A 21,230-nucleotide genomic window follows, 5' to 3' on the forward strand; every position below is an offset into this window, starting at 1 on the left:
TGCAGACTACCAGGCTCATCTCTATTCCCAGGGCCTCTGCCATGTCTAATGAGGAGGCTAGTCTCTGTCCTGGGGCTTGTTTCTTTCTGGGTTCAGCTGCTCTGTTCTCCTCACAAGATCAACTGCAGACTACCAGGCTCATCTCTCTTCCCAGGGCCTCTGCCATGTCTAACGAGCTGTCTCTCTTCCTCTGTGTTCTTCTCTGTGTGTTTACTTCGGTATGAGCATCTGTTTTATCCCCAAGGGGGCTGGAACTCAGTGCTGAATTGCACTCTAATGATGTGGTTGAATGAGAGCCCTAATATTAACATAATTTAATCAGACATCTCAGCTGAATCGAATACAGAGGAACTGACCAGTTTACAAATATAATCTATATTTCTTTTTGGAATTCATAAATAATACCAAACTGCTACAGCAAGTCCAAATTCTGTAGGAAAGGCTAGGAAACCCATCAATGAAGGTTTTCAATGAAATTCCCCAGGAGAAGACGGCTGGCTGAAGAAAGATAGAAAGTCTCTCTTCTGACTGCTGAAATATCACTTTTCCTTTTAAAAGCCTTCAAATGATTACATTAGATTTTCTCATTGTTGAAGGCAACCTCCTCAAGTGATTGTATATGCAATCAGCCACAGATGCAGTCAACTGATTATTTAAATCCATGAAATGTCTTCACAAAAACAATCAAGCCAGTGCCTGCTTGACCAAACAAATGTACACCAAAATCTGGCTAGGTTGACACATTAACTTAACCATCACAGTGAAATTATATAATATTTGTCTTTTTGTGTCTGGCTTATTTCACTCAACATGGTATCTTCAAGGTTCATCCATATTGTAGCATACATCAGAACTTCATTCCTTTTACAGTTGAATAATATTCCACTGAATGTATATACCATATTTGTTTTATTCATTCATCTGCTGATGGACACCCGAGTTGCTTCCACCATTGGTAATTGTGAATACTGCTGCTATAGACACTGGTGTACAAGTATATGTTTGTGTCCCTGTTTTCAATTCCTCTGCTTACATACCAAGAAGTAAGAATGTCAGGTCATGTAGTAATTCTATGTTCAACTTTCTAAGGAACCACCAAACTGATTTCCACAGTGGCTGCACAATTTAACAATGCCACCAACATTCCAATCTCTCTGTATTCTCACCAACCTTGTATTTTGTTTTAAATAAAAGCCATACTAATGGCTATCAGGTGGTATCTCATGTGCTTTTGATTTGCATTTCCCTGATGACCAATAATGCTGAGCAACTTTTTTAAGTGCTCTTTGGTCATATGTATATGTTCTTGGGAGAAACATCTATTCATGTCTTTTGCCCATTTTTTGAATTGGTTTTTTGTTGTTGTTGCTGAGTTGCAGCAATTTTTAAAACAATCTGGAAAACAAAATCCTTATAAGATATATGATTAACAATTATTCTCTCCCATTCTCTAGGCTGTCTTTTCAATTTCTTGATAGTATTCCTTGATGTACATAAGTGCTTAATTTTGATGAAGACAATTTTATCCATTTTTTCTTTCGTTACTCGTGCTTTTGGTGTCATATCTAAGACATACCAAATCCAAATCCTATGTGTTTTTTCTAAGAGTTTTATTGTTTTAGCTATAATGTTTAGGTCCTTACTCCATGTAGATAACTTCTGTATATGGTGTGAAGTAGTATCCAACTTGATTCTTTTGCACGTGGAAATCCTGTTTTCTCAGCGCCATTTAAACATACTGCCATTTCCTCAATGAATGTACTTAGCACACTTATCAAAAATCAGTTTGAACCCTGAGGACCTCGTGCTGAGTGTAGCAAGCCAGGAACTGAAGGACAAATATTACATGACCTCACTGACATTAATTAAGCAAATTGAGCAGACTCAGAGAGCTCTGTCTACAAGATAGGTTTACAGGAAATAGAAAGGGAGAAGAAAGTTGCGAGCCAACTCCCATAAGAATGTAATCTATGATAAGGTGAAAGTGGGTAGTTACTTATTAAAGGTATATGATAGGAGGGTAGTGATACTATTGGGTTGGATGGTACAGATTTGACAGGTGGGTAGAGTGGGTTGGAAGGTCCATGGAACTGGATGGAGGGTTGGGAGAGGGACCAGGTGAACACTGAGGATTGGTGGCTTTGTGGTTGAAAGTACAAGGTTGGGAATGCTCTTAGGGCAATATGACAAGGAAGGGTTATTGGTTTAGGGTGTTGGATGGGGGGGGACATTTGGGACACGGCACACCAGGAGAAAGCTTCTAGGGAGTATGAGGTTGATCATTTTGTCATAATATGTTGTATCAGTGGGGGGAGACCCACATAATGAGCAGGAAGGAGTTGGACTCCCATCGTAGGGAGGACCAATATGTTCACAAAGGGGCAGGAGTCTCTCAAGAGCATGGGCTGCTCCCAATAGGGAAGGACAAACTACCCTGTCAAGACCTCAGTGTTGGTGCAATAACTATGAATCTTGTCATCCAACAGTGAAGCTTGGGGGGTCACCGTGCACCCCGAAGGGAGGGGAGGGAGGAATAGATGAAATGGAACAGCAGGTATTTAGTGGGCAATGGAAGTGTTCTACATGATCTTGCAAAGACAGACAAAGGCCATGTTAAATATCATCAAAATTTATAAAAAGAATACAGTCTAAAAGGTAAATCATAATATAATCCATTGAGCATGGTTAGTAGCTATGTTTCACTACTTTTATATCAGCAACAAAGGTACCATCCATATATAAAAAGGTATTAATACAGGAAAGTGGAAAAGGGGGAAGATGTTGGGTATATGGGAGTCCCCTATATTCTGTATGTGACTTTACTGTGACCCAAAACTTCTTTGAAAACAAAATAATAAAAAGTAAGACATTGGGGAATAAGAGGAAGAAAATATCACTCTACATACAGGACAACAGATATTAGTGATGAAAGGCAAAATGTCAAAAATAATTTTTTTAATATTTTTCATTATTTTTTAATATCCCAATCTTATTTTATTTTTAGTTTTTTCAAATTTCTATGTATTTTATTTCTTATGTTTAAACCTATTATTAGTATTTCATTTTCCTACTAATTGTATTTGGCTATTTTATTGGCTTCATTTTTGAAGAAGCTTTGGATCACAGAAGGGTTACAACTGGGGCAGGGTAGGATCATTGGTGTAGGGTGTCAATGAAGGGGGATACATGGGAGAAAATGTACCTGGGCATACATATAAGGTATATAATATGTTCAAATTCATGGGGCATTGTCACAGTGGCTGGAGACTCACACAATAACCAAAGGACTATTAAGTTCCCATCCTGGAGTGCTCTGCCATGTTCTCTAATGGAGTAGCAATAGTCCCGCAAGTGCATGGGCAATGACTGGCGAAGGAGTATGGTACATTGATGGGCCCTTGATATTGATGACTATGCTTATGAGCCTTCTGCTCCTGAAACTAAAACTTAGCCTAGTGCTGTGGGGTACCTAAGAGTTGGAGTACCTAAGAGTTGCCAACTCTGAGCCTCCTTGTTGCTCAAATGTGGCCAAACTCAGCACATAAATGCATTACCTTCCCCCCAGAGTGGGACATGACTCCTCCCTGGCACCAAGGGATTACTACCAAGCACCAACTAGCAATGCAACTGGGAAAAGACCTTGAATAAAAGGGGGAAAAGGTAAAGACAAATGAGTTTATATGGCTAAGAGACTTTAAAGTGAGTCAGGAGGTCATCCCAGAGGTAATGCTCATGCACATCTCGGCAGGATCTCATAAACTGCTTGAGTGGATACTACCCCAAATAGTGGGGCTCCTGAGGGCTCTGGAGACACCCAGGTCCTATTGTCAGAGCAGATAGCTCTGGAGTTTGGTGCCTTGCCAGTGGGTCCTGCTTTGGAGTTTGTGCTCCTGAGAGTGACAGTTAGACTCAATTATGGCTTCCCTACACATGGCTCATCTGTCCCTTCTATTTGAACCTATAATTGGTGCTGGACTTTGTAGATGTTATGCCCAAGAGACTTGGAACTTTGAGCTGTCCATGTGCCAGCTGGGTCTGGAGCCTCAGTGGAGTTGCAACACCTACTCTCCAGTTCACTGGACTCACCCAGGACAACAAACAAGGAGGTGAGGATTGACAACCACCATACCAAGGAAACAAGAGAGCCTACAACTGCAAGCAAGAGAGTCCCATCCATCAGCTGTATGGGATGGATCCCCCACTCAGTTAGAGGTGGAGTGGACATCACCATTCCCAGAATCCTCAGGACTGGGGAATGAACTACGGACTAGAGTGGACTCACTGGTATTCCTATAGACTTACTGTGATTCTAACAATGGAAGAAATTACAGCACTGATGTGGAGGCAGTGGCCACTGGAGGCTCTGGGGGCAGAGAGAGGGAAAAACAGGTATAATATGGGGGCTTTTTCAGGACTTGGGAATCGTCCTGAATGACACTGCAATGACAGATATAGGTGATTTTATATTTCCCCATAACATGCAGAATTGTGTGGAAGAGAGTGTAAACTACACTCTGACACTATGGCCCATGCTCAGTGGCAATGCCCCAGGATGCATTTATCAATTGCAATGAATATGTCACACTAATGAAGAATGTTGTTTATGTGAGAGGGTGTGGGAGTTGTGGGGAGTGGGGCATATGGGAATCCCTATATTTTTGGTGTAACATTTGTGTTTAAGTATCTTTAAAAAAAAATTTTTTTTTAATATTGTTTAAAAAATCAGTTTGATCTAGATGTATGGATTTATTTCTGAACACTCAATTCTTTTCTGTTGATCAATATGTCTTTCTTTTTGCCAATGCCACATTGTTTTGATTACTGTAGCTGTGTAGTAAGTTTTGAAATCAGGAAGTATGAGACCTCCAACTTTGTCCTTCTTTTATCATACCATGATTTACTATGATTTGGCTCTTTAGGGCCCCTTGTTATCCCATATGAATTTGATAATCAGCTTTTCCATTTCTGCCCCTAAAAGGGAGCTGGGTAGTACAGACATCTTAATAATAATATTACCTCCCTATCCATGAACATAGAATGTCTTGCCATTTATTTAGGTCTTTTCTGGTGGTGTTTTTTTTCTCATTAAAGGGCAAGAAATAATGTAGCCTTCCAAGTATATTGGTCAGTAAAAAACTTTTCAAACTGAGGTTGTCATTCATCAATAGGCCATTAGTTTTAACAATAATTCTTTCATTTCTATCATGTGTTGAGTACATTTTAATTTCCAAGTTTGTTATAAACAAGGGCATTTATGAATTAGGTTATTAGATATATATTTGTTAACAATTCAGCTTAATGACTCAAAAAACCAAGAGATAAAGTTAGCTCAAGATAGAAATGCATCTTACTGAATAGTAAGTTACATATAGAATTTACCAAGAACTGAAAATAAACTCTACATATGTCAGTATTCCTTTAATTCAATCCAAACTTAAAACAAATTAAACAAAAACAAAAACAGAGCACCAACACTTGGCAGAGAATAACATTTCCAATTTCCCAGATATATTTTAAAAATTTAAGGTTTCTTATGTATGTTTCAAGCTTTAAAACAAAGCAATGCATAGTAAATTCAAAATCTTTGTTATATTTTAACCAAAATAAATTAGTGAAACAGTTCTTAATCAGCTGATATTAAATTTTTTGTTATAAATGAAGTTTGTTTTCTAAATATATTATCACTTGTGTGTAAGAGTAGTTGTAGGTATTCAATCCAACCTGGTAGAATGTAAAGAGAATGGGACTAGCAGTCGAGTGACCTGGGTTCTTGTCCCCTCTCTGCTGGCTACAACTACCAATTCATTATTTCATCATCACTTGGAACTAATCAGTAACGAGTTAAAATTGTTATAATATTTTATATAATATACAATGTTAAAGTTATAATATCATGAGTCTTAAGACTTAAACAAAATACAAAATAATAGAGGACAACTCAAAAATCTCTTGTATTAGTTTCAGAAAGGAGCATATATGATGGTTTGTGGTATATGTACATGCATAAATACCCAATGAAACTATCTTAATACAGTAAAGTAAATATGGTGGTGTACTCATAAGAAAAAAAATCAAACTTGAATTTAAAACTAGCTACAGATTATATACAGACATATCAAGAATTTATATCATAAGAAACACATTTATTACTAAATTAAACCAAGTAAACTAAAACTACTTACATCATCTTCATATTTAATATGAATGCCTGTGATTTTCACCTGCACGTTTTTTATTACTTGAGTTGCCAATTTTTCCAAAAATGTATCCTTTTTGGCTTCTTTTGGCTTATCTATTAAAAAAACAGAAAAATACAAGCTCAGGAGTTGAAATTCTTACATACCTTATAATCAATGGCCAAAGGATAGCTAAGGCATTACTCAATAGAAATTACAGCCTATTCTAGTATCCTGTTTTTATTTTATTTATATTTAATGTGCATTTCCAATTGAAAGATTATTTTTGAAGTTACACTGTAATCAAACAACCATTATACCTTCCAAAAAGATATCAAGTGGCAATGTGTATAAATAACACTCAGCATAAAAGCTGTTTTACCTACCTTTTGAGCGATCAAGACCTTTAAAAGGTTTCTTAAAATGTTTTTTGTGCTTTTTACGCTTACGTCCTTTTCAGTGGAAGCATTTTAGTGAGAAAAGGATAAAATTCAAGTTAGCAGACTAGAGGACAGAAAAAAAAAAACAAGAGAATTCTTTCTGGCATCAAATTTTTATACAATTCACCTAATTTTATTCTAAACTGATCTGTTATTTCAATATAAACCCAAGTCCACCTTCTTTAAAAATAATGTTTCTTTCATCTAAAAAATAACTTCACAGGCACAATAATACCAAAACTTGGTAAAATTTTGTAATGCCCTTTTAAATTTCATGACTTTTTACAATACAAAGTTTTACTTTAATTTCAGTTTGTTAACAAAATATTGGGAATGAAATAATGACAGAATATCGAACTTTCAGAGAAAGGTTTTGATAAATATGTGGTGGAAACAAATGAACACAAATGAAATGAATAGCTTGCCAACAGATGACTTCCTCTAGATGACATAACAAGCAAAATCCTTCAGTGACTTCAGGATATAAAGATTACAAAAAGGACATAAAATATACATAAAATACACATTAAAATTATCTTAATAATTCCTTTATAAACCTAATCCTCTTGTTTGGCACTCCCTCATCTCATGGCATTAACCAACACTTGTCATACCCACATTCCGAATCTCTAGATTCAAATGCTTACTAGATATTACCTCCTTTCTGACTGTTGAGGCAGTCTTTGTATAGTCTCCCTGTCTCTAGTCTCCACCCTCACCTCCTACTAAATGTCCTTCTACAATGCTACCATGTCGATCTCTTCTAAAATACTAATCAGAGCTCTTAGTTCTCTAAATGCTTTCTGTATCCTACCAGATAAAATCAAAACCTTGCACTGGATACTATAGAAATACTATTTATATTTCCAGAGTAAGTCATACTTTCAAGCATTTGGTGTCTCTACCCCTGTCATGCCCTGAGCTTGGGTTGTCCTCCCCGATATTCTTTACCAGGCAAATGCCTAGGCGGCTTCCAAATATCAGGTCCAGCACTACTGCCTTTGCGAAGCCTTCCTTGACCCTCCAAACAGCTCCAGGGCTATCTACCCCTACAACTTCCATAGATTTCTTAAGCAATAATAGAACTGTATTTGAAATATTTGCAAGATTGTTTTGCTACAAGGCTGGAGGCTTCATTAGCGCAGGGATTATCCTAAAATCTGGGCACAAAGCATACAATAGGTATCAAATGAATCCAAGAATCCAAATTTTAACATTATAATAAAATATATAAACTCAAGTAATGTTACACATACTTGAGAGACTATACATGAAACTCAGCTCCAAGTTTTAAATCTGTAGTTCCCTGACATTTTAAAGTAAATTGAGCTGACACTACAATGATTTTTGAGAATCAAATCCAGGACTACAAGAATAAAACCCTGAATTGCAAGAAAAAAGTAGTTAGTAAATACATAACAGAATCTGAAAGTTGCTATTATCAATACCTCCTGCTACAGTAGTAATCCGACTCATTTTCATTCATAAATTAAACATTAAGATAAAAGGTGATTCCCAAAGAAAAACCTTTTGAAAACAAATAATAAAGTCCAGCCTAGCCCTGAAAACCATTCCACTTGGCTAAAACAGCTTTCAGGGACAGAAATTCCACTGCCTTGGTTTAGATCTACACTATCACAACTTGCTTTTCTTACCTGACCTACTGTTATTTCTTGGTTTCACATTTGTTCTAGCCCCTTTGTTCTAGCTTTGATCTCAATGACACAAGTTCCACGTTTAAACCAAACTAGGTTGAAAAAATCCAATCTGAGTGCTACATATAGTTCTTTAGAGAAAGTTTATAATTAACCTGATTAAAAATAAGCTTAATTCACAATCACTCACTAAAGCAGTTCGCAAATATTTTAGTCTCACAGCCTTTTTAAGCATTTAAAAACTGAAGACCCTAAAAGCTTTTTTATTTATGTGGGTTATATCTAGTGATATTTACCATCCTGGAAATCAAAATCAAGAAAAAATTTAAGTATATATTAAATCATTTTAAAGTAAACCATTATATGGTAGCATTACATATGTTTATAAAAATTACCGTATTTTCCCTACAAAAAATTTCATGAAAAAAGTGGCATGGCTTTACATTTAACACCTCTCTTTAATGCCTATGCCGGGCTTAGTAGGAGGGAACTGGATTCACCTATCTGGTTCTGCCTTCAATCTGTTGAGATGTGTTATTTTGCTTAAAATAGTTGAAGAAAATCAAATCTCACTATAGATCATTGGAAATGGGAGAAGCATTTTCATGACTTTTTCATGTATGTATGTTTTTCTTTCATACTAAACCCAAACTCAAGTGGTAGTCTCTTTTAAAGGTTAGCAGCATCATGGAATCTGAAACGATACCAATGAATTTTTTTATCCATTAAAATGAATAGGTCTGGGAAGTGGGCATAGCTCAGTGCTTAAGTGCCTGCCTCCCACATAGGAGGTCCCAAGGTCAATCCCCAATACCTCCTTAAAAAAAAAATTTGTTTACCTTACACTTTGAATGGACTTTTTACACATGCATGATGTTTTAACATCACGCATTGGTCACTGGGAAAGCTCAGTTCATTGAATTATGCAGATTTTCCAAATGTTGACTCATTTCATTATTTAATATCAAAAATCACATTTGTTAATATCATCAGAGATCTCATCCGTAAAGTCTTCACGTACTAGGAAGCTATCAGGTCAGATTGGCAAATACAATTTTCCAAAATTCTAATTTTAGATCAAATTTTATCATTGTCAACAAATATTTTGGGTTTTTTTTGAGATTTTCCTGAAGTGTCTGTCACATCTGTATAATGGTCTGCCAGCCATTCTTTCAAGTAAAAATGGTGTTCTATGAAAACAGCAGCTAGTTCAGTCTACAACTCGAACAAATGCACAAGTGTTCTTCCTAGAAATAACCATTCCTACTTTAGTATGCAGAAATGCAGTACGCATACTTCCTATTTTGTCACAAAGAATATTAAAAAGATATATACTAAGGGTTGAAACTTATTAAAATTAAAGTTTTACTGTTTCATCAAAGGCATTCTTAGCTGAAACTTGATGTTTTCTTTTTTTAACTTTGAGTGCATGGTAGCAAAGAATACATAGCTACTTTAACACTTTGGGGCCACTACCTTGATTCTTGCTAAAGCACCAGGAATTTTACCCCACTGCTTTTGCATCACCTATGCAAATGTCAACAAAGGCGGGGGGGGGGGGGGGGGGGGGGGGGGGGGGGGGGGGGTGCGGGTAAAAATGCCTTAGTATTATTATGAAAATAGTTTTGGCTTTTTGAGAACCACTACTCTTGAATGATAAAAAAAAAATTGCAATCAAATGAGGAAAAAATATATACTTGTAAACTGAAAAGAGGAAATGATCATAAATTACGCATTAAAGTCCTAGACAACTGAAAAGAAGGTATCATCAACAAAATTAACTATTCTCACTTCAGAATCACCAATATTCTGGGCCTAGATTTTTTTATCCAAGCTAATATGCCTTTTAAAAAAAAGATTTTAAAAAAAAAGGAGGCTCTGAATCAATTAGGTTTTCCTTCATAGTGACCCCTACATTGTCTGTTTTTTTAAACAATGCTGCCAAATGATTTTCTTAGCTATTTGAATGGGTCTCTGAAGTCCATTTGTGTCTTGAAGGCAGGTTACTCCTAGTAGGATCAGAAAACTCTACCCCTAGTACACTACAGAAACATGGTTTAATTATAACCTGTAAAAGTGGACAGTAAGTCATGAATATTTCCATGCTATCTTTTATATTAAACAAAGTAACTTTAAAAAATATATATTGAATGAGAATGAATAGATCAAAAGAATATTTTAGTCAAAACAACAACAACAAAGTAACTACAAGGCAAATTAACATAGCCACTATGTATACATTTTTTAGAAGGGAAACTACTTTCAGGGTTATTCTACACAATGCTATGAAATCTACCATGCAAATTCTTCTTCCATTTGTCATTATGAACCTAAATATTATACAAATTTCCATCTGAAGTAATTCCCAAAATGATGCTTATTGACTATGTTTCAAGATACAGATCCTGCTTGCCATTTAATCAAAACAAATTTTAAGTGTGACTAGGTTAATATCATAATCTCTTTAAATGTTATATAAAACCACAAAATTTAATAAATCAAATTATTTTAATAAAAAATCATTATTTGAAAATACTTGGCAAATTTCCTAGTATATAAAAGATTCCTATTGTAAATCCTAAAGCAAATGGTCAGCTTTCAAATTGCCTTTTGTGAAATTTCAAATCTCAATATGCTATACAGGACAGTAGTCTAGGTTCTGAATAAAGTCTCACTTTAAGAAGGAGGGGGGCGGGGGAGCCGGGGTTCTGTTTAATTTTTTTTTAACAAGTTTGAAAAATCACTGCTATAGGAGAAGAATGCTCATTTGAGAACCCTCAGTACTGGAAAAATATAATCAAAAGGGCTGTTCGGACTTTAAAGTTTTCTGAAAATCAAACTGTAAGCTTCACAAAGGCAATGGATTGTCTCTGTTTCTCAAGAACAATCAGTATCCAGCATAATGCTTGCCACAAGAAGACACTCAACTACTTAGTGAATGAATAAATGGCTGAAGAAAGTAAAGAAAGAAAATGATGATAAAGGGGAAAAACATGAATTGCATTTCCCTATTATCTAAAAGGATGGTATACCTCAAATGGGCTCCATGAAAAGCATAAGCATGGATAAGAATATCGTTTTTATATAGGTGAATTAACCATGCATACCCACCAGGTTTGACGTCCTTATAAACAATGTTTTCCAAGCCATATATGAACTCCCCTGAATGTGTGCCTGCATCCGCATGGCAGCAAACCAAAATGGAAACCATTTAAAAGACACCTTTAATTTCACACTTAAAATATGCTTAAACTTAATTCAAAGAATTAGAAATCATGTAACAGTATAACTGAAATCTGATGACACTGAAACCATTTATTTCTAAGGAAACATTCACAGTGACACCATTTCGAGTCTTTCTAAACACAAACTTTATTTTCATTATATTAAATCAAAAATTTTTGGTAATTAAAAATTATGAGTTATTAATTTAAAATTAAGTAAGCAATGCAGAAAAATATCAATTCTGACTAATGTCTCAATGAATTCTTTAACAAATTTTCAAACAGAGCCAAAGTCCACTGTTTGTATTCTCTTTTTGCCCATTTTCAGAATGAAATGTTGCTGTGATATTTGACACTAATTTTAGAGTCAGCAGACAAGACCTCACCACACTTTTAAGTTCCTCCTTTAAATTTACTTTTTCAATCCTTTATATTCAGTCTTGTTAATGATGGCTAGATAGCACCATCTTCCATTTCCCTCCCCAAATCACAGGCACCACTGTGAATTTAACCTCCTTAAATCACACATCTAATTATATCTTTTTAAAGAAAGAAAAAGGAAAATTTACTGACTCTCCCAGTAGCTACTTACTAAAGTCCACTAACGCACAGGATTAAGAGTACAGATCTAGAGCCAGACTAGGTTCAAATTCTGGCTCTACCATTTTTTAGCTATGTGACCTAGGACAAGTTCCCTGTATATGTTCAATACTTTTCTACTTTCACTATCCCCTCTACCTACAGTGCCCTCTCTCCTTTTAGCATACCCATTCTTTAGACCCAGCTGAAATGTATACCTTCATTCTTTGGTCCTGGTCTTACATTATTTCTAACTCTTTAATAGGACTTAATACTTCCTCTGTTTACTATGTACATGTCTTATTTTCCCAAGTAAAATATAAGGTGTTTAAAATCTACATTGTCAACAATGTGTAGAGTGGACTGGTATCAACTTCTCAAAAGCACCTGCAAACTAGAAGATAATACATTCAAAATTCTCCTCTTTAACCTAGCATTCAAACAAACGCAGCCAAACCAAATAAGTATGGAAGTAGAATACAAAGACATTCAGAATTGAAAAGATTGTAAATATTATATACAGTGTATTCTGTCGTACAAAGCTATTAAAATTGTTCTAGCCAAACAAAGGGGTAAACTAAGAGAAAAAAGACAAGGGATCCAGGAACAGTGAATTAAACACAGAAGAGCAGTGAGAAAAACAGTCCCACCATGACAACTGTACAGCAGGCCTAAAAAATAACTAGTTCAGAAGGAGAGTTTTGTGTTTGGACAAATGGAAAATAACATTGATAGTCATATAACAGATTATATGCAGCATGTGAAAAAAATTAAAGATAAGTTTAAGAAAACTAAGGAAATTTTTTAAACAAGCATTATAAATTCCAGAAAAGCAAAAGTTGCCTAAAGGAAATATAATCATAGTATATCAATTGATTTATCAATTGATTTATGCAGTGAACAATATTGACATTTCATAATAATGTAAATAACAACTAGTAAATGACCAAAACCGATATAATCATATTATGAGAAGAATGGCAGAGGGAGGAATTAGGGTGAAAGGGATGGTAAGAGAGGTAAACTTCTTGACTACCATAATAAGAAGTACTAGAGAATGCCTTCAATTAATAAATTATATAATGACAAAATATTAATATTTCTCAAAATACGGTTCTCCTTAAGGAGTGGGCCTGAAGGGCAAAGAAGGTTAGAACAAGGGATGGCCATTTCTCATCTAAGTCTTTTTGGAAAAACTATTTTATTTCTAAGTGTGTGTAAGAATATATACTACTCTGACAAAAATTAATGTTTTAATTATGCAATCTATAGCATTTGGTAATTTTTTAGCCTCACTAGGAATTTAATCTTTTCCTTTATTTTATGATTGCCTTTCTAGAAAAAGAAATTCCCTCCCAAGGAAATAAAAGGATAAAAATACCAGAGTTTATTTTTACAGTTAAACAAACTCTCCTGAAATGTACTCATAGTTATACTGCAATTTTCTTATATGCCACATGATAGTGGACAGCACTCTATTTTATCAAATGAAAAAATATAAGTAAAAAACTGTTTAAAAGCAAGTCAGTCAGGACTTTTTTGTTTTTATCATCTACTGCTTAGAGTTGAATCACCTTTTCTAAGATATATGGGATGGTGTTTTTAAAATCATGGAAAATGTGGAAAAAAAAAATTTGAAAAGTATAGTATGGGAACTAATAAGTAATTATTAATACTGGTAAAATATAAAGGATCTAAAAGTGGGGGTTATCTTTTCAGTCACAAGAATAATATTTTATGATGATATGATCCACATTTAAAATATATATATATATATATATATATATATATATGCAGTCAAGATATTTAATTGTATTCCTTAACAATAAAAATAATCTCTCTCAACATACTTCCCAATTCCTGAATACATCTTTTATACTCAGAACATAAGTTTTTTTTGACAAATCTAACATGACAATATTAAAATTGAATTTCTATTTCTGAATTTTAGCTCTATCCCAACAACACTTAAATTTTAGTATTCAAGAAACTACAGTGTAATTACTGTATATTAAATAGGCCTAACAGTACTAATCATACAAAATTAGTACCATAAATATTCATATCATGTACAGATGTAGATAAATCAAGTGACCCTTAATAGCCTCTCTGCCAGAACCAAAAAATCAGCTTCTTAAGCATTTACCCAGAAGTCAAAATTTCATAGATACAAAATGTATATCAAGTTATCATTTTATAAGCAACAGATTTTGCCAGTTAACCTGTCAACCACTAAAACAGGAAAGACTATGCCATGCCTATTCTTACAGTAAATAGGAAACACCAAAATACTTTTTAAGCCATTCTAAGTCATTTCCATTCATTAAAAAAGAGGAGCTTGGGGTTTGTTTCTCAAAAGAGAAATATAAATTATAAAAATATTATAAATTATAAATATTTATGTTATATCAATATAGCTAAGGGTATGGCATACACCAATTGATGACTATGATTATACACACAAATATTTTAAAAGTTATTTAATATGAACAGCTTCAAGAAAAAAAATTCTAATGGTCCTCAAATCTTTCTCATTTTATAGTACTATTTCTACATATATCCTAATTAACCAAAACTTAGTAAAAATAAATAGCAATAATCACACTGGAATGCCACAAAACAATTCTGAGATTGCTTTATATGGTGCAAAAAAGTAACATAAATAATGAAATGGTTTTCATAAAAGTAGAGACTCCTAAGTTTCAGTATCCTTATGAAATACCCTTATGAAAACAGAAAGAAAAAAAAAAGTAAGCTTTTTTAAATTTCTTCCATTATGGTAGTCTCTCTATCCTAAGTATTTTACTAACTCTTTTTAAAAGAATCAGTAAATCTGCAAGGGAGAAAATGTTTGAGGCAGAATAATTTGAACTGCTGATAAAGAATTTTTATAAGCAAGCAATTTTAAGACAGATTTCTTCTTGATTCAAATAAATGTAGCAGCCTAAGCAGGTAAAGAAATTCTCATATCTAAATATGATTTCTGTCATTTCTAACTCAGTATTTGCCATAGCTTTAAAGAGAGACAAAACAGCTATGGCAACTGCCTTAACATTTCTAGTATTTTCCTTTTTAACAGAAAAATATGCTGCCAAATGACATAAAAATGAGGTCAAATGCTAGTAACTCACACACCAATCAGTAACGGGTATGATTTGACTTAAAAGAGAAAAAAAATTTGGAGGTTTGGGAAAGTTCTGCAACTCATCACTCTATAGACTACTTTTTTTCATCTTATCCTTGTGCTTACACCATAAATCAAATCAAAATAGTCCCCAGATTTTTAGATAAAAACAAAAATTAAAATATAAGGCAAGATTTTAAAATACTGAATCCTGAAGAATCAAGTTTTAAAAATATCCTATACAATATAAATATAAAGAGATACAACTTGCAACAGATTCACATCACCATTCCCTCCAACACCATTTCACTATAGTACTATGCTTAACCTCAGTATCTTACAAGAACACAAGTAAAATGCACACAAAGCAACTGTTACTCTTTGGCTAAAACCAACAGGCCTGTAAGAACTCTGAGTAATATGGAAAGTCTCCATTAAGTAGCATATTAAAAAAATGTTGGTGGGAAGTGGATTTGGCCCAACTGATAGGGCATCCACCTACCACGTGGGAGGTCCAAGGTTCAAACTCAGGGCCTCCTGACCCGAGTGGAGCTGGCCCATGCACAGTGCTGAAGCACACAAGGAGTGCCGTGCCATGCAGGGGTGTCCCCCACATAGGGGAGACCCACACGCAAGGAATGCGCCCCGTGAGGAGAGCCGCCCAGCGCGAAAAAAGTGCAGCCTGTGCAGGAATGGTGCCACCCACACGGAGAGCTGATGCAGCAAGATGATGCAACAAAATGAGACACAGATTCCAGGTGCCACTGACAAGAATACAAGCAGACACAGAACACCACACAGTGGATGGACACAGAGAACAGACAACTGGGGGGAGGGAGGCAGGGAAGGGGAGAGAAATTAATTAATTTTTTTAAAAGGCAACTTTAAAAAAAAATGCTGGCTAAGAAAAGTGGGCAAATCAAACAGGCAGAGAAATAAAACAATCATGCAAGAAAACAATTATTTCTAAATGTGAGCCATTAAAACATTTACAATCAATATTTTGAGGTGAGATTCTAAAAGAAGATTCTTTCTTTAGAAGAACAGCATATGAAGGCTCAAAAATAAGTATCTTTAAAAAAAAAGTACCTTTATAATGCATTAAATATATCTAAAATATAGATATATCTAAGTTCATTTACAATACAGGAACATCAATTGTACCTTTCTCTGCCGCTTTTTGAAGGGCTTCTTCAATTCGGGATAGTTCTTTCTGTTTAATATCCTGCAAGTATTTTTCTTCTTTTTCAGCATCATATTTAATACCTAAAAATATACCGATAATTCAGACAAAAAGAAATGTAATTAGTAAATAAACAAACAGGAAAAGTTTAGTTTCATGATGATTTCATGTGTGTGAGTGTGTGTGTGTGCATGTGTAATGTTAGGTCAAAAAATACGTTTTCATTCTTTAGAATAATTTTACAAAAAAATTAAACATAAGACTATTAATTCACAAAGCTTATATTAAAAAGAAAGGAGGGAGGAAAAGGAATTGAAGGAGAAAGAAAGGTAGGCAAAAAGCTAAGCGGGAAGAAAGATGAGTAACAAGGCAAGAGGGAAAGAATGAAGACAGAAAATACACCAGAATATTCTAAGTTATTATCCCTGAGTAGTAATATTTTGGGTTAAGTACAAAAAGGCGGTTTTAAGGAAAACTGACAAAAAGCCTTTCAGAAACTAATTCAGGAATATGTATCAACAATCATAAAAGATATCCTTTTTATCTAGTAATCTCATTTCTGGTAATGTATCCCAAAGACATAACACAAAAGTATGAAAAGATTGTCTGTTAAAAAAAGGTATATATAGCTGTTCACTGTAATAAAAAACACAGCTCACAATGGAATATCACACAGCCTTACAGAACTATCATTATCACTATGAAAACCATGAAACATTTTCAGTTAATAAATAATACATTAAGTGAAAAAAATTAGATCTAATTATACTGAGAGATCTGCAACATAAAACCATATATGTGTATGCATAAAGACTAGAAAGCAAAATGTAAAATAAAAATTCTATTTGTTTTACTGTTACTATTTTAAGTTACTATTCCCTAAAATATCCTCTTAAAAGTATATTATCCTTGTAAGTGAAAAATAATTAATAAAAATACTTAATAATAACACTTAAACAAACAATAATATTTAAACATCATTGCTTTAAAACATACATTAAAAATTATAATACTATAATTTCTAAGGAAAAAAATACCTGTCTTCCACACATATTCTAAGAGAACTTGGACTCAGAATCAGAACCAACAAAATGGGAAAAAAATTAATTTAGCAACCTTGAAACCTATATATTAACATATCAATACATTTAAAACAAAAACTAAAAATCTAATATATCTCAGCTTAAGCTGCAAGTTTATTATTCATAGAGAACAGAATAAATTCAATGAATAAAGTAAAAACACGTTACACAGGAATGTCACGATATATGTACATATAGATGGGTGTATACATGTTAAACGTGTGTATATATGTGTATGTATTTATATAATCAGTTTATTTACATTATCTTCTAATTTACTCAATATATTAAAATACTTAAATCAGGTAACAATTTAATTTCATTGTGATGTTACTGAATGAGTGGTACTTACTTGCTCCAGGGACAACAAGCAGGTATAATCCTTCTAAAGTTGCAACAACTGCCTCTCCATAAAGGTTCTTCCAAGGAATCTTCAAAGTTAATTTATCTAAAGAAACATAATTTCAACCTTAAATTATTATTTCACTGCTCAAGTAGATATATATCTCTCACAATCCTTTATGAGAAAAGTATAACAAAACCATTCATAGATACAATGTGTATATACATATATATCATAATATATATGCACTATATATATAATACAGAAAAAAAGATTCCAACACTGAAGTTTACAAAGATCTTTTCTCTATAATATCACTATTAAAAGTTACTATTTACATTGTGCTTTATACTTCTCAAACTTTTCGATAATTATTATTTCATTAGTATTCCAAAACTGTAAAATGAATGAGGCAGCTATTATTTTAATTTTAAAAACAAGGAAATTCAGTCCCAGAGAGGTTAAGTGAATTGCCTAAGTTTATCTGTGTCATCAGTGAGGACACTGGAACCAGAACTCCATGCTCTTCCTCACCCAACATACTACACATGGTACTCTAGCCACATAAAGCTCTACAGATCAATTACATAATATCTATGCACAATCTCAGGAATTGAAGCAGCAACACAAAGAAGAGTACCAACAGACGAGACCTTTGAGAGCATGTCAAATTTCTACAAAAGAGGCCAGCTTTAAAGGCAAAATATACTGCTTTCTGATTAATGTTCTGAGGTACAGACAATCCAGACTGGTTATATTCCAAATATCTGCTTATAAGTCACTTGGAATACAGAAGACATTTTCTCTCTTGGAAACCATGGTGTTAATGTCAGGTCCTTCAGAGACTAGTCCTCAAAAACTTTTTCAGTCATTATATAGATAAAATAATAGTCTAGCCCTAATAGCCCTAATACCACTAACTGGAGTTTAGAGTTTTATAAGAAACAGCTAAGCAGGGCAGGAAAGAGAAGACAAAAAGAACATGCTCTTGCCTACATATTAAATTGGGCACAATTTATCTTTGGCACCTTCCCATATTTCTTCCCATATTTCATACCCTTTTCCCATTCTCTCCAGGTCTCCAGATAGCTAATTTCCCAATTTAACTGCAATTGTACTATAGCAATTCCAATCTTTCCTACACCCATAGTTTTCCATGCCCCTCCCCCAAAAATAAGATTTCTCTCTTCACAATTAAAAAAATACTATTAAAAGCTCAAGTGTTTCTGATCAAGCTGCTGATCAAGACTATTAGCAGAAAAGGACCTGATTCAAATAATCACCAGACTTTTTAGAAGACGATGAAAAAAGTGAAAAAATGTGTTAAACAGTATAATAAGCTGAAGAGGAAATAAAACAATGCAACGTTAGGGAGAATATTTGGGGGCAACTGGGATTGCTGGCTATGTAGGCAAGCCATTTCTATCTGAGAATCTATTTCAAGGATTAAAATCTCAAATTATTTCTCCACTTTTATTTTTCATCAACCTCTAAACCTGCTGTTTCTTAAATGGCTCCCATGTCAGCAGAGCCCAGAGATAGCACAAAGAATTTATACTTCTGAAACATACCATACTTTCTCTTCCCTAAATCTTTTTATCTCTCCATTTATCCTAATCCAACACTCCTCCAGCCCTTAAGGAGGTCCTAGATTTCAGTCAGTTATATTACTGCCTCCAATTTATAGATCAGGGAGTTTATACAAACATATACATACATATATACATACATATGTATGTGTATGTGTGTGTGTGCGTATGGAAAAGGATAACCCAGGGGTACCCACCAATGTCTAGCTCTTAGAAAACCAAGTCATTCTTGAGCTTACTTAACCACATTGACTCTACAGGTCATGCATGATATTTTAACCTAAAGAGAAATTTAATAACTATCAGAAATGCTCAATAAACCAACAAAAAAGGAACAAATACAGAGACAATATGCTTTGCATCCTTATATGTATAAGGTCTCTCATAACTCTATGAGTAACCCTGAAGGAACTCATTAAATCTTCACAATACTTTAAGAACAAAAAGAATAAATTCTGAACCCTTAGAAAAAAACCCTCTCAAAACGTTAACTAAATTTAAAGAATATAATCAGTCATGCAAAATTTCTTTAGTCAACTAAAACTCATCCAATATGCTGGAAATGTCCAAAACTTAGGTCTCTATCAGTTCTTTGCTAACAAAGACATCATATTCACCCTTGCTTCTTCTACTACTACTTGCACAGTCTCTATATAACCAAAAATTAACCTGGTCTAAGGAGAGGACTGTCCTTTGACCTCAACTCCTAGCAGGTCATACCCTTGGAATGACCTGCCTAGTAAGTGTCCTTGCTTAGTTGAGGGCCTTGGACCATGCCAGATGGTTGATGCTAACAATGTGATTTATGGTGGGGATTTTGGGCCACCATGTTATCAACTCAACCTCCAAAGGGGTTGGAAATTAAGGTCAACCACAAAGGTAGCCAATCATGTCTATCTAAGCCCTAATAAAAACCCTGGACACAAAAGCTTGGATGAGCTTCCCTGGTTGGCAATCCTTTGTGCATACCATTTCACATAATTGCTAGGAGGAATTAGCTCAGTCAATGACTCCACCAGAAGAAGACAACTGGAAGTTTGGAACTCTCCTGGACTCTGCCCACTGCACCACTTCCTTTGGCTGATTTTACTCTTTATCCTTTCACAGTAATAAACTATAATTGTGTATGTAATATAGCAGCTTTCAATGAGTTCTGTGAGTCCTTCAAACAAATGACCAAGCCTGAGGGTGGTCTTGGAGACCCCTGAATTTGCAATTGGTATCAGAAGTGAGAGTGGTCTTCAGCAATCCCAAACTCTGTCATCTTGTACATAACATGAATGAATAATATTTCAAAGGCAAAAGAAAGAATGAATGGCTCTAACTCTATACTCTAGATTTCAAATAAACATATTGGGACACAACAGTACTTCTAGAGAACTGCTAAACATCACACAGAGCACAGAGCTCCCTATATTAGACAAAAAAGCAAAAAAGGGAGTGCATGCCATAGTCATACTTTCAATATAAGGGAGTATCTCATGTTTCAAGAGACAAAAGCATTAAAATATTTCTTTACATTAAAAAGAACACATAAATGAAAGAAAATACACCAAAATAGAAGTATTTAGTAATTGCTAAAGATACTAAAGTAGTAAAAGATATTTACTGTTTAAAAGGAAAGGCTTCTTGAATACAAAATCATGACTAAAGATGGGAAGTGATATGTTGTAGAAGCAGGGTGGCTGGGGTAGAAGAGGAAAATGCTGCATAAGTGAAAGTTTAAAGTGAGAGTAAGCTATCCAGGGTTGATTTTTATATTTGAAAAAGAAGACAGGGAAGTAGATGTGGTTCAAGCGATTGAGCTCCTGCCTACCACATGGGAGGGCCTGACT

The 21,230-nt window shown here is 34.3% G+C and overlaps 1 protein-coding gene across 3 annotated transcripts in view; it reads right to left on the reverse strand.

Moving 5' to 3' along the window:
* VPS13C (vacuolar protein sorting 13 homolog C) overlaps positions 1-21,230 on the reverse strand; it is a 228,122-nt gene that overhangs the window by 184,702 nt on the left and 22,190 nt on the right. For 2 of the 3 annotated variants that reach the window (XR_011648437.1, XM_058294293.2), the window contains exons 4-6: positions 17,816-17,911; positions 16,363-16,464; positions 6,183-6,292 (exon numbers count right to left, since the gene is read on the reverse strand). Coding sequence is in view for 2 of the 3 variants with exons in the window: in XM_058294293.2 (XP_058150276.2) it covers positions 6,183-6,292; positions 16,363-16,464; positions 17,816-17,911 (308 nt within the window). In the remaining variant the exon portion in view is untranslated. Of the gene's footprint in view, positions 1-6,182; positions 6,293-6,562; positions 6,629-11,382; positions 11,446-16,362; positions 16,465-17,815; positions 17,912-21,230 lie in introns of all 3 variants that reach the window. The other variant, XM_058294292.2, reaches the window with a different exon arrangement.

The sequence above is a fragment of the Dasypus novemcinctus genome, chromosome 3 (genome assembly GCF_030445035.2).
Source record: "Dasypus novemcinctus isolate mDasNov1 chromosome 3, mDasNov1.1.hap2, whole genome shotgun sequence".
Taxonomy (NCBI): domain Eukaryota; kingdom Metazoa; phylum Chordata; class Mammalia; order Cingulata; family Dasypodidae; genus Dasypus; species Dasypus novemcinctus.